The 12,905-nt window shown below is 44.2% G+C and overlaps 1 protein-coding gene across 1 annotated transcript in view; it reads right to left on the bottom strand.

Moving 5' to 3' along the window:
- Positions 1-1,557: 1,557 nt before the first annotated feature.
- LOC142292280 (transmembrane protease serine 11G-like) overlaps positions 1,558-12,905 on the bottom strand; it is a 55,379-nt gene continuing 44,031 nt past the window's right edge. The window contains exons 8-10 of the mRNA XM_075337522.1: positions 6,282-6,541; positions 3,361-3,503; positions 1,558-3,030 (exon numbers count right to left, since the gene is read on the bottom strand). Of these exons, the coding sequence (XP_075193637.1) occupies positions 2,869-3,030; positions 3,361-3,503; positions 6,282-6,541 (565 nt within the window). The 3' untranslated portion in view covers positions 1,558-2,868. The remainder of the gene's footprint in view (positions 3,031-3,360; positions 3,504-6,281; positions 6,542-12,905) is intronic.

Below are 12,905 nucleotides of genomic sequence, written 5' to 3'. Positions count from 1 at the left end.
CATCTTAAAATGAAGTGGTTTTGGCCCCAAAAAAAGCACAAAAAAATGCTCCTGCGGTAAAAACGCATCAAAAACGCATGCTTTTTTACCATGTTTTGCCCAAGTCAAATCTATTGACTGGAAGGGCTCAAAAACGCTAGAAAAACGTAAAAAGAATTGATATGCTGCATCTTCCAAAATGCAGCCAAAAAAAGATGCCCAGTGTGGACAGCAAAATAGAAATCTCATAGACTTTGCTGGGAGAAGGAAATACATGCATTTTGGTGCATCTTTGTGACCTCAAAAACGCACTAAAAGATGCACTGTGTGAACATAGCCTTAATCATTGGACACAGAAATTGTTTACATCAATGAACTTCTAGAATTTACAATCTGAATATAAAGTTTTTACATGGACTCAAAGCAATATGCCATACACAATCCTGTATAACAGGAGTACATCTAATAATTTAATAAATAGTATGGTTATGATAAACATCCGATCTGTAAAGTGCTAGTTGTATTTTTTTCAATAACGTGCCTCTTAAAGGGAATCTGGCAGCAGGTTTTGGCCACCTAATCTGAGAGCAGCACAATGTAGGGGCAGAGATCTTGATTCCAGCAATGTGTCACTTACAAAATCACTATTTTATCAGCAGGAGATTATCACTCCAGGACTAGTAAACCTATTGCCATGTAGTCATCCATATTCATGAGCTCTGTATAGCCACTGATTGTCAGCTTTCTGACTGTACGCAGTGTACACAGAAAGCTGTCAATCAGTGGTGTTGGCAAGATTAAGCAGAGCTGAGCATTTAAAAAACTAGTAGATCTGGAGTAGATAAAACAGTGATTTTATCAAAACTGCAGAAAGCAGCCTACTAAGAATCAGGTTTTCTACCCCTAAATCATGCTGTATCTCCTGACCCCCTGTATACATGCATTGTCAACTTGGTCAAACATGCATGTGCTTTTAATAGTGAGACGGGATAAAGCCCCTACCAGACACCTCTCCAGGTCAAAACAAAAGGAAAAGGCACTTTAATTTTTAGAAAATCTGTCAGTTTGATCAACCCCCCACCCCTAAGCCACACATATGGGCAGACGGGTCTTTGAAATGTAAATCAATCTTTTATTCATCTATATCCTCCATCTGTTGCTGTATATCTAAGATATTATGCTATGTGCCCATGGGAGCTCGCACCTGTGGATTTTACCACAGAAAACCTGCGGATTTTCTGGATTGTCTAGATAAATCCGCAGGTTTCAGCAAGTACAGACACTTCCCATGTTATCCTATGGGACATGGGGAATGTCTGTGTCCATGCAGCGGTATGTGCGGCTGCGGAATATGCTGCGGATGTCCCGCAGCCGCACATAGCTGCATGTCAATTATTCCTGCGGATTTACCTGTGGAAATCCCGGCCCTCCACTATGGAGATAGAGGCCGGGACTTCCGAAGGTAAGTCGCATGAATGTCCGCAGGTTTTCCGCAGCTATTTCGCTGGAATCCCGCAGCAATGGATAGCTGCGGATTCCGGGCAGCTGCTGCGGGAAACCTGCGGACGTACCTGCGGATATATCATAGGCATATAGGCATATAGCCTAAAGGCCCCGTTAGACGCAATGACATATCTAACGATATATCGCCGGGGTCACGGATTCCGTGACGCACATCCGGCATTGTTAGCGACATCGTTGTGTGTAACAGCTCCGAGCGAGTGTTAGCGATCAAAAATACTCACCTTATCACTGATCGTTGACATGTCGTTCATTTTCATAAAATCGTTGCTGTTGCAGGACACTGGTTGTTCATCGTTCCTGCGGCAGCACACATCGCTACGTGTGACACTGCAGGAACGAGGAACATCACCGTACCTATGGCCCTCCACAATGAGGAAAGAAGGAGGTTGGCAGGATGTTACACCCGCTCATCTCCGCCCCTCTGCTTCTATTGGGCGGCCGCTTAGTGACGTCGCTTTGACGCCGCATGACGGCGACATCGCTAGGCAGGTAAGTCCGTGTGACGACTCCTAGTGATGTGCGCCATGGGCAGCGATTTGCCTGTGATGCACAAATGACGGGGGTGGGTGCTTTCACCAGCAATATCGCTAGCGATATCGCTGCGTGTAATGCCCCCTTTAGTGTCTTCATTCATATGCAATTAAGTGTTAAGTGCTCTTGGTGGGACAGAGCACTTAACAAAACTCTGCCTCTTGAGGTTGCTCACTATCTGGCGGTGAAAAACCTATGGAGTCAGAGGCTTGATAAGTGATCTGTGCATCTGACAGCTGATTTGCATATGAATAAAACATTAAGTTTTGGGAAATACAGAAACAGATAAAAGATATAAGAGGTGGCGATAAGTTTCCATTTCATAGAACTGAAAGTCCATATACCGGTATGTGGTTTGGGGGGGGGGGGGAGTGTTGGGTGGAGAAGTGATAGTTGAACTTATTGATAGATTCCCTTTAACATTCTGAAAACTTCTCTCCAGCGACATCATCTCTTCTGGAAATAATTGGGAGGCCACCAAAATTGGTGTGGTCTGGTCTAATATATGTATGGGAGTTGTTAGTGTTGACAGGCAGCAATTAAAAGGCAAGCACTGACATTGTATATATTATCTACATAGAATTATAACAGTGTTTTTTACGTCTTTCCCATTTTGTTCATGAGGCTTTCGAAGAAATCAGGAGAAGGAGGTCAATATTCAGCCTTCTGTTTTCCAGGGTATTTCCTACATGGATACTCTCTTTTACTGGTGGTCAGCTATGTATGCCTGAAATCATACTTTCCTGCCATCATTGTCTTCATCTGAAAGAGCTCTGGACATAAATTATAGTTCTGGTATTTGAAGATCTTAAATATAAGAAATAGAACTGTTTATCACAGGCCCGAATGCTTAGTGATCCAGTGCCTCAAATAGGGGACACTGGAGTAGACCCCAGGCTTATTTCTGAAGGCACATCCATATCCAAAGCTGACAATTCCAAGAAGTGTCCACCTGCCGTTATTCTGTGTGGTTACCAGCGGACCTCCAGAATCCCCCTTAATAAGAGATAATATAAGAAATGGCACGTTAGTTCATCAATAAAGCGGAGAGATATAATCAATCATGAGGAAAGGTAATGAGCTTTTGTAAATGCCAGGACCCATTCCTTTTAACTATATGTATGCCTACACACCAGGAGAGGACACAGACAGAAGAGGGCCCTTGTTCAAGAACAATATATGGTGGGCCCAATAGCTCATAGCAAATAGCTTTAGAGGTGGTAGTGGACCCCTTAACTCTGGAACCCCTGTGCGGCTGCATGGGTTTCACCAATAGTAAGTTTGACCCTGTGTGACTAGCATATAACTAATGCTCCCATAACTTACCTGACAGGCATCAATTTTCCCATCGGCATATCCAGCACATATCATGGATGGATCGATTATATTTCCATACATTTGTGGGCTACTGCATAAATAGGAGCTGATTATCTTTACTTCAGCTTGCTGTAGAGTTGGCGATGGTGGGCCTGAAAAGGAAGAAAATTTAAAAAAAAATCAGATATTGTGTTACCATGAAGCTACCAGGGAATGCACATTTTTTGCTTGCAAGGTAAATCATATTTAGTTACTTAGAATGTTTTTTATCTTGTTTCTTGGTTTAGCTTGCTCTGAACATCTATAACATATAACATTTTTGCTGTAAATATCTTGTTGTTGACTAGAATTTGTACAATTGTGTTAGGCCTTGATCACATTCCGGCATGGTTGCTAACTTGATTTTTTATTTTTTCAGGACTTCCCAAAATTTCATGGACAGACATTTTTTACGGACACATTGTAAACCCATAATAAATTATTCTGGATTATAAGTTATGCAGTGCATAAATCTAGTATGAAGACATTAGCGGCACACTGAAACTGTAAAATGACGATAATTCACACTAGACCTCAAGCAGCTTGGATTGTGTGCCTCTCCACTCTTCCTCCAAGGAATGCGACAGTTGTAGTCCATGTCGTGGATACGTCTGTGTGTGGTGGCTCTTGAGGCACTGACTTCAGCAGCAGTCCACTCCTTGTGAATCTCCCCGAAATTTTTGAATAGCCTTTTCTTAATCTTATCAAGGCTCCGGTTATCCCCTTTGCTTGTGCACCTTTTTGTACCACACATTTTCCTTCCACTCAACTTTCCATTAAATGTTTGGATACAGCACTCTGTGAAGCCAGTTCTTTAGCAATGGCTAAATGGCTTTTGTGGCTTACCCTCCTTGTGGAGTATGTCAATGACTGCCTTCTGGAAATCTGTCAAGTCAGCAGTCTTCCTCATGATTGTGTAATCTACTGAACCAGACTAAGGAACCATTTTAAACACTTCGGAAACCTTTGCAGGTGTTTTGTGGTAATTATTCTAATTTTCTAAAGATAATGGCTTTTGGTTTTCCATTTCCAATGCCCATATCCTTTTTTCTTTCAGCATCATCTGTTGGAGGATGGTCAGGAGGTTCCCATGTACAGTACAGACCAAACGTTTGGACACAACTTCTCATTCAAACAGTTTTCTTTATTTTCATGACACTGAAAATTGTAGATTCACATTGAAGGCATCAAAACTATGAATTAAAACATGTGGGATGAAATTCTTAAAAAAGTGTGAAACAACTGAAAATATGTCTTATATTCTAGGTTCTTCAAAGTGGCCACCTTTTTCTTTCATTACTACTTTGCACACTCTTGGCATTCTCTTGATTAGCTTCAAGAAGTAGTCACCGGAAATGGTTTTCCAACAGTCTTGAAGGAGTTCCCAGAGATGCTTAGCACTTGTTGGCCCTTTTGCCTTCACTCTGCGGTCCAGCTCACCCCAAACCATCTCGATTGGGTTCAAGTCTGGTGACTGTGGAGACCAGGTCATCTGGCGTAGCACCCTATCACTCTCCTTCTTAGTCAAATAGCCCTTACACAGCCTGGAGGTGTGTTGTTTGGGATCATTGTCCTGTTGAAAAATAAATGATGGTCCAACTAAACGCAAACCGGATGAAATCGCACGCCGCTGCAAGATGCTGTGGTAGGCATGCTGGTTTTGTATGCCTTCAATTTTGAATAAATCCCCAACAGTGTCACCAGCAAAGCACCCCCACACCATCACACCTCGTACTCCATGCTTCATGGTGGGAACCAGCCATGTAGAGTCCATCCGTTCACCTTTTCTACAAAGACACGGTAGTTGGATCCAAAGATCTCAAATTTGGACTCATCAGACCAAAGCACAGATTTTCACTGGTCTAATGTCCATTCCTTGTGTTCTTTAGCCCAAACAAGTCTCTCTTCTGCTTGTTGCATGTCCTTAGCAGTGGTTTCCTAGCAGCTATTTTACCATGAAGGCCTGCTGCACAAAGTCGCCTCCTAACAGTTGTTCTAGAGATGAGAAGGTGTGTCCAAACTTTTGGTCTGTACTGTACATCAGATGGTCAACTGGTTCTGTTGAATTTTGCAGGTTTGGATGATTTTCATGTATTGAGACCTTTAAGTTGATTAGCTATTCATCTGAAAGCAACTTAAAGGTTTTTTGCCTTCCTCTGGATCAACATGTTAGGTTAGATCATGGGTTGAACTCGATGGACCTAGGTCTACCTTCAACCTTAAACACTTTGTAACTATGAAATTGATGTCAAATGGACCAGCAGACTAATAATGTTCATGGGGGTTTCTATACATAGAGCTTAAATGTGGACCAACATCATGAGAGCTGAGTACACAGGGATGGTTTTGATGGACTAAATACCTTTTATCCAAAATATTCTACTTTACAGGATTCATTTACAAAATATATACATATATCATGTGTGCGATTTTTTTAATTTTTTTAATTTTTTTTTTTTTTCTTGACTAGCATCCGTTTGACATGTGTATGCCATCCGTATACAACTATTACTCTACAATAATTTACTGGCCCATTTACAGTGTTCTACGCTACAGAATGGTAATAGCTCGACAAAAAACAGACAGCATAGAGATGGTCCATATGCCGTCCATTATTTTGTAGCCATAGACTTGCTTTGGTGAGTACCAGGAATATACCCACAATGTTTCTGAAAATTGTTGTGATGTGTGGTTTTACTGGAAATCAGTCCGTTTTTTAAATTGATTCCTAATGGCCACATTTGTTTGCAGTAAAATCACTTATCACCTTCTTTTTATAGTATCTCAGGTACTAAGGCCTTTATCGGTAACAGATTTAAATGTGTCCCATAGAGATAATACACAGCTGATTAATGCAAGGTATTTTAATTATTAATATGTAGGGTACTGACCTTCGGATACAAGTGCTCCCCATCCCGTAACATAGCATGACTTATCATCTGCAAAGTTCTCAGATGACCTTGGCAGACATACAGATCGGATGTTTTGGTTAAAGTTAACTGGATCAGACAACTCAAGAAGCGCAATGTCATTTTGGTGTGTCTCGCTGGTGTAAGGGTCATAAATTATAATTTGTTTCAACTTTAATCCATATTCCGGGTTTGATAAAACTTTACCTAGAACTACTGTCCACATATTAACTCTGTTATCACTGAGGAGACAAAGAAATAATGAAGAAATAAAAAATTAGAACTTCACTGTAAAATACATCATAAGATGCATAATACCTATTCTATATTTTACCGTTAGGTCATTTTTGTCTACTGCCCTATTCCTGCTGTTTTCCCATATATAGATTACATGTCCATAGCTGTGTAAGGAGGTAGACTTGTTGTTGTTGTTGTGTTCCTCCCCTGAAGACATGAATCTCTTTATGTATTGTGAATTATTTCTTGTTTCATTGTGAATGTAATGTGTAATATGAACTTTGATATGTAGCAATGTGAGGTGTTGAAATGTTTCCATATATAATGCTGTACACTGTCCTGTGAGGGAGAGGAGTTCTGCCCAGTAACTGACAATGAACAGGGCCAGAAAAGTTAGGACTAGGCCATATTTGAAGGAGGAGATAGAGATAGAGATAGAGAGAGAGAGAGAGAGAGAGAGAGAGAGAGAGAGTTTCCTTCTAGAAGCTCAGATAGGGCCCAGCGTGTGACCAGAACAGACTTATGGTCTGAAAGGTTGTCAAGGTTGCATGCAATGGGTGACCTGTGGTAAACAGGAGAAAGGAGTACGAGACAAGACAGTGTAATCTGAAAATATTGACAGAGATACAGAGTAAAGGGTGCTTTACACGCTGCGATATCGCTAACGATTTATCATTGAGGTCACGGTGTTTGTGACGCACATCTGGCGTTGTTAGCGACATCGCAGCATGTAACATGTACGAGCGACCTTCAACGATCGCAAAAGTGGTAAAAATCGTTGGATTTGGAGAGGTCATCCAAACACCAAATATCGCTGTCAGGTGAGTAACGAGGTTGTTTGTCGTTCCTGTCGTTCGCAGCACACATCGCTGTGTGTGACACCGCAGGAACGAGGAAACTCACCGTACCAGCGTCCTGCCGGCAATGAGGAAGGAAGGAGGTGGGCGGGATGTTATGGCCGCTCATCTCCGCCCCTCCTATACTATTGGGCGGTCGCTTAGTGATGTCACTATGACGCCGAACGAACCGCCCCCTTAGAAAGGAGACGCTTTGCCGGTCACAGCAACATCGCTAGGCAGGTAAGTGCGTGTGACGGGTGTAAGCGATGTTGTACAACACGGGCAGCGATTTGCCCGTGACGCACAACCGACAGGGGCGGGTACGCTCGCTATCGATATCGGTACCGATATCGCAGCGTGTAAAGTACCCTTAAGGGACTGCTTAGTCATGGACCGACCGTTAAATTGGATTGCCCTACTCAGAAGGGTCTGGAAAGAAGGACGACAAGCAGGCAGGCCCTGAATGACCTACAGCTGTTAAATTTAATGGGCCAAAGATGAAATAATCTATGAGACAAAATGACTGTCCTGAGTGAGAGTTTCTTAGGCATCTGAAAGAAGCTTGACTCTGGCCATATTGGCAAAAAAGCTCCTTCGGGAGTAGAATCAAACTCAGAGTCCCAAAGGGAAGATAGAATGGCTGTCACAGGCTGTACAGTGGTGATAGGCTGGGTTGTACTAAAACTAGCTAGACCTATGAGAAAAGGAATAACCCAGATGTGTTTGAAGAATCTGTGCTTGAAGATACTCTGCTACTGAAACATACGAGAAGCTGTGTACCTGCTATCTGGTGTATAGGACAAGTAGGTCATGTTATACCTAAAAAGCTGCAGTTAGTGAGTGTAAGTAACTCCAAAGTAGCAGAATGACTGAGGGATAGCGTGAAGTCCTCCGAAAAACTGCAATGTCAAATGGGAGAACAAAGGGTTAGAAACAGGACCCTGGCCCTTCCTGGCAGGGGTAAGCAACAACTTGAGAGTGGCAGTGATCCAGATTTCAGGGTAGAACCTTCAGCAATGACTGCGTGCAAAGAGCTCTTTCCTGGATCTTTGGCGACCCCCTTATCCTCCTCTTGTTTTAAGAGGATAGGGCTGCCAAGAAGAAGTGCCTAAGAAGCTAGGATTCATTTTTTTCTGCGGGCCAGGGTATCGATCCCCACCATAGTAAGTGTGCCGCCCCAGCAGTGGTCGAACTGCTCGGATCTGGGTGTTGCTACTCATGGCTCGAGGGTCTCCAGACCCGGGGGCTCAGGGTCACTCTAAATGTAATGGGGGGGGCCATTTACAGGGGAACAATAGTTTGTGACGCCACCCATGGTGTGCCATAATGGGGAGTACCGCCGCTGCTGATGGGAGTACCCAGGGGTGATTGAATGGGGTAGCCAGATGACGTTACCCTCTATGGGTAGGGAAGGCCCCGGGACTCTGGATAGTGGGGTGCAGGGGAGTGCAGGGCTAGATGGTAGCAGGGGAGAATAGTGTACTCACTCAGGCCAGTAATCGTGGTGTTGGATGATTTTTTTAAGGTTTTGTAAAGTCATTACACACACATGCTGCAGGTGAACCAAAAGTCCCAGTGCACCACTGCCGCTTGGAAAGGGGAGCACGTCCAGGTATCCACTCCCAATAGTATTGCTTTTGCTGTGTCCCAATTTAGTCTGACCTCTCGGGAGCTTCAACTCCCCAGGCCCTCACACTATGAGGGCTACTACTTCACTTTTCCTGGGAGCTCCAACCCCCAGTTTCCTCTCCCTTTGAGAGTTTCTACTGCACTTCCTCTCCCTTTGCTCCCCTGGAGCCGACTGACTTGTCACCTCCCACCAGTTTGCCTGACCCTCAAGGTGGGCAGCACTCTCCTGCTAGATCTACCCACTGGCTTGTCTGTCCTGTACTGGTGTGAGTGTGGATTCGGGGTTTGAATGCGGTTGTTAGTAATACCACTGGGTGGATCCTGGAACCAAGGAGGGTGGGTTCTGCACTATAAGGACAGAAGTGCAGTTCCCTGTGACACCCTGACTAGTGCAGGGGCATCACAGTAAGTGGACCTCTTAGAGATCCTCCAGAGGGAGGGAAAGCAAAGGTAGTCCGTTGGGTAGGGAACTGAACTTAAGAGACTTTATTGCTAAGTATCTGAAGCTGTATGAAGAAAATGTGCATAAGCTGTGTACCCATTACCTCTAATGTGACGTTGAATGTCCTGATCTAAAGAAACTGTTGGCTAAGGCTATATTCACATTTCCGTTGTTTAGGATCAGTCACAATCCGCCGCTCTGATAAACAACGCAATCCGTTTGGTGGATTCCGTTGTTTCCCATAGAATTGTATGAGTGGCGGATTGTGACTAATGATCCTGCGTTGCATCCGCCGTGCGGCGCATCAGGATACTTTCACACTTGCGTTGTTTTCCTTCAGTTGCAATCGGCCGTTTTGGAAAACAGCGGAATCCGTTAATGGATTCCGCTGTTTCCCATAGACTTGTATGGATGACGGATTGTGCCAAAAGTACCTGCGTTGCTTCCACTGGCCAACGCTGCATTGCTTCCGCCGAGCGGAAGGAACGCAGCATGTAACGTTAATTGCTTGCGTTAAAATGAAGTTGAGCGGTGGATTCCGTTACATCCGTCAATAATTATAATGGATCCCTATGGTGGCGGATTCTGTTGCAAAGTGCTTTACAACGGAATCCGCCGCTGGATTAATTTCTACTGAGCATGCCCAGAATGAAAAAAAATGGAAAAAAACCAAAAACGAATCCATTAGACAGACGCCTAACGGACGCCAAACGGATGCAGCGGATGCAACGGGTCCGTTATTTCACAGGAATCAGCTAACGGATTCCTGTGAAATAACGGACCCGTTGCATCCGTTGACAACACAAAATAACGCATGCATCAAAACGACGCAGTAACGGACCCAGCGGATTCAACCCAACGCAAGTGTGAAACCAGCCTCAGTCGTTTACTGACTGACCGTCGGACGTGAGGGACGCAGCATGCAACGTTTTATATTGCGGCAAAAAACCGCACCCCGCAGGATTCCGTTGAAATCCGTCAGGAGGCATAATGTAAGTCTATGGTGCAGGAATCAATCACAGTTTACTGAGCATGCCCAGCATGTCCAGCAGAACGTCCAAAATCAGGTAAAATCCGTTTCTTTCTCTCTCTTCCCCCCCACGCAGGTTTTAAACTGAAATGATCGGCTTTTCAGAGAGATCAGATGATCGGCTTTTGAGAGCGATCAGCTGATCTCCCAGCGGCCGGCTTTTCATTGCGATCAACTGATCAGCTTTTGAGAGCGATCAGCTGATCTCCCGGCGGCCGGCTTTATAGAGCGATCAGCTGATCGTTTTTTGAGAGCGATCAGCTGATCGTTCTCTCTCTCTCAACGGAATCCGCTTTCTCAAGACAAGAAATTCCATTTCTTGTCACCAGTTGTACAACGCATCAGTCACAAGCGTTAAGCAACGCAGGTGACTGATGAAAAAAAACGGAAATGTGAACATAGCCTAAGAACTGTTGGCCTTCATGTCTGTCTTCATTGCGGGAAGGACCTGGTTCACCTGAGACATCTGCAATATGCAGCCATTGAAAGATATCACCTCTACAACACAAACCCTCGCACCCAACCATGTCCACCACTTACAATATACCCCAACCTGTGGGGTTGGATGGGGCATCTGAGAACCGTGCCTCGACTACGACCACTGCCTCGAGCCAACCTCACAGGTTTGTGAACCATTTGATAAGTGTGGGTGAAATCATTTTGGTATACCCTATTCATTGTAGTAACCAAAGTAATTATTGGTCATAGTGCACCTATGAATGCCAACTCCAGTGTTTGAGCTTAAAGCCACAGTGCCCCATAAGTGTAAACCACATTGCCCCCATACCAACTCCGGCTACATCAAACCCATAAGTGAAGCTATAATGTTCGATGCCAACAACATAGCACCAAGATTGGTAGGCAACATTTTTTTATTATATGTCTCCCTTTATTATGTCCATTATTATCTTTCCATTTGCTATATATAGCAGAATAGTTAGTACCTATAGATTTTTTTACTGTCATCGCCTTCTAATCTCTGTTATATCACCTGCGGCATTAGGCTAGGTTCACACACAGCGTTTTTTTGACGGTGCGTTTTTGTGCGTTTTTTGCGGCAAAAACGCATGAAAACGCACCCGCGTAAAACAAAAACGCGGCAAAAAACGCGTGCGTTTGCCGCGATTTGGTGCGGTTTTTGCTGCGTTTTTGCTCACTGCGTCTTTATGCGTTTTTTTTATCAGTGAACAAAAAAAAAAGGTCTGATGTCATTTCCTTCTTCAATATGTTCTTCATTCTCCACTAGTGTATGCAGGAGAGCAGACAGCTGCAGAACTACAAGGCTCAGCATACTCCATCCAATAGTGTATGCAGGAGAGCAGACAGCAGCTGTCGAACTACAAGGCTCAGCATCCTCCATCCAATAGTGTATGCAGGAGAGCAGACAGCAGCTGTCGAACTACAAGGCTCAGCATCCTCCTTCCAGGACTGTATGCAGGATTTCTTTGCCCCCCCCCAAACAAAAAAAATGACGTGGGCTTCGCCATATTTTTGTATGCTAGCCGGGTACAGCAGGCAGGTACGGGCTGCCCACAACCCCCAGCTGCCTATTTGTACCCAGCTGAGAACCAAAAATATAGAGAAGCCCTTTTTTTAATTATTTTATGAATTTCATGAAATAATTAAAAAAAAAATGACGTAAGCTTCGGCTAATTTTTGTGTCCAGCCGGGTACAACTAGGCAGCTGGGGATTGGAATCCACAGTGCAGGGTGCCCATGCTTTCTGGGCACCCCCGCTGCGAATTGCAGTCCGCAGCCACCCCAGAAAATGGCGCTTTCATAGAAGCGCCATCTTCTGGCGCTGTATCCAACAACTCTTCCAGCTGCCCTGATGCCGGGTGGCTCACTGGGTAATAATGGGGTTAGGGATAGCTGTATATTATCAGCTGGCCCTAAGCCCGAAATTCATGGTGTCACGCCAATATTAGACATGGCCACCATGAATTTCTAGTAAAGATAAAAAAAAAACAAACACACAGAAAAATATTTTTATTAGAAATAAAACACAACACAATTAGTGACTCCATCTTTATTGAAATAAAGAGCCCCCCTCCGCATATATCTTGGGTCAAGGGTCCCGCGCCATCAAATCCGGATCCAATATCATCTGATCGGGTTTGCTGGAAGGCAAAGCGATCAGATGATGTGTCAGGATCAAGTGCCTAAATCACATCACACATCAGCTGATTGTATAAAAGCCGTTTATACAATCAGCAGATGCATCGGTGCAAAAGAAAAAAAAAAATATTCACTTATGTTCTGATTACCGGCAGCTCCTGCAGCGGAGTCTGATCCCGTCCGATCGCTGCAGCAGCTGCCGGTAATCAGGGATGAAGTCTCCTGACGCATCCGCTGACAGGTTAAACCGGCCGGCCGCTGGCGTCAGCACGAGACTTACGATCAGCTGATGTGTCAGGTGACTTCATCAG

Source organism: Anomaloglossus baeobatrachus, chromosome 1, assembly GCF_048569485.1.
Source record: "Anomaloglossus baeobatrachus isolate aAnoBae1 chromosome 1, aAnoBae1.hap1, whole genome shotgun sequence".
NCBI classification, from domain to species: Eukaryota; Metazoa; Chordata; class Amphibia; order Anura; family Aromobatidae; genus Anomaloglossus; species Anomaloglossus baeobatrachus.
The sequence above is the reverse complement of the archived record's forward strand: the minus strand, read 5'-3'. Positions and strand labels throughout refer to the sequence as shown.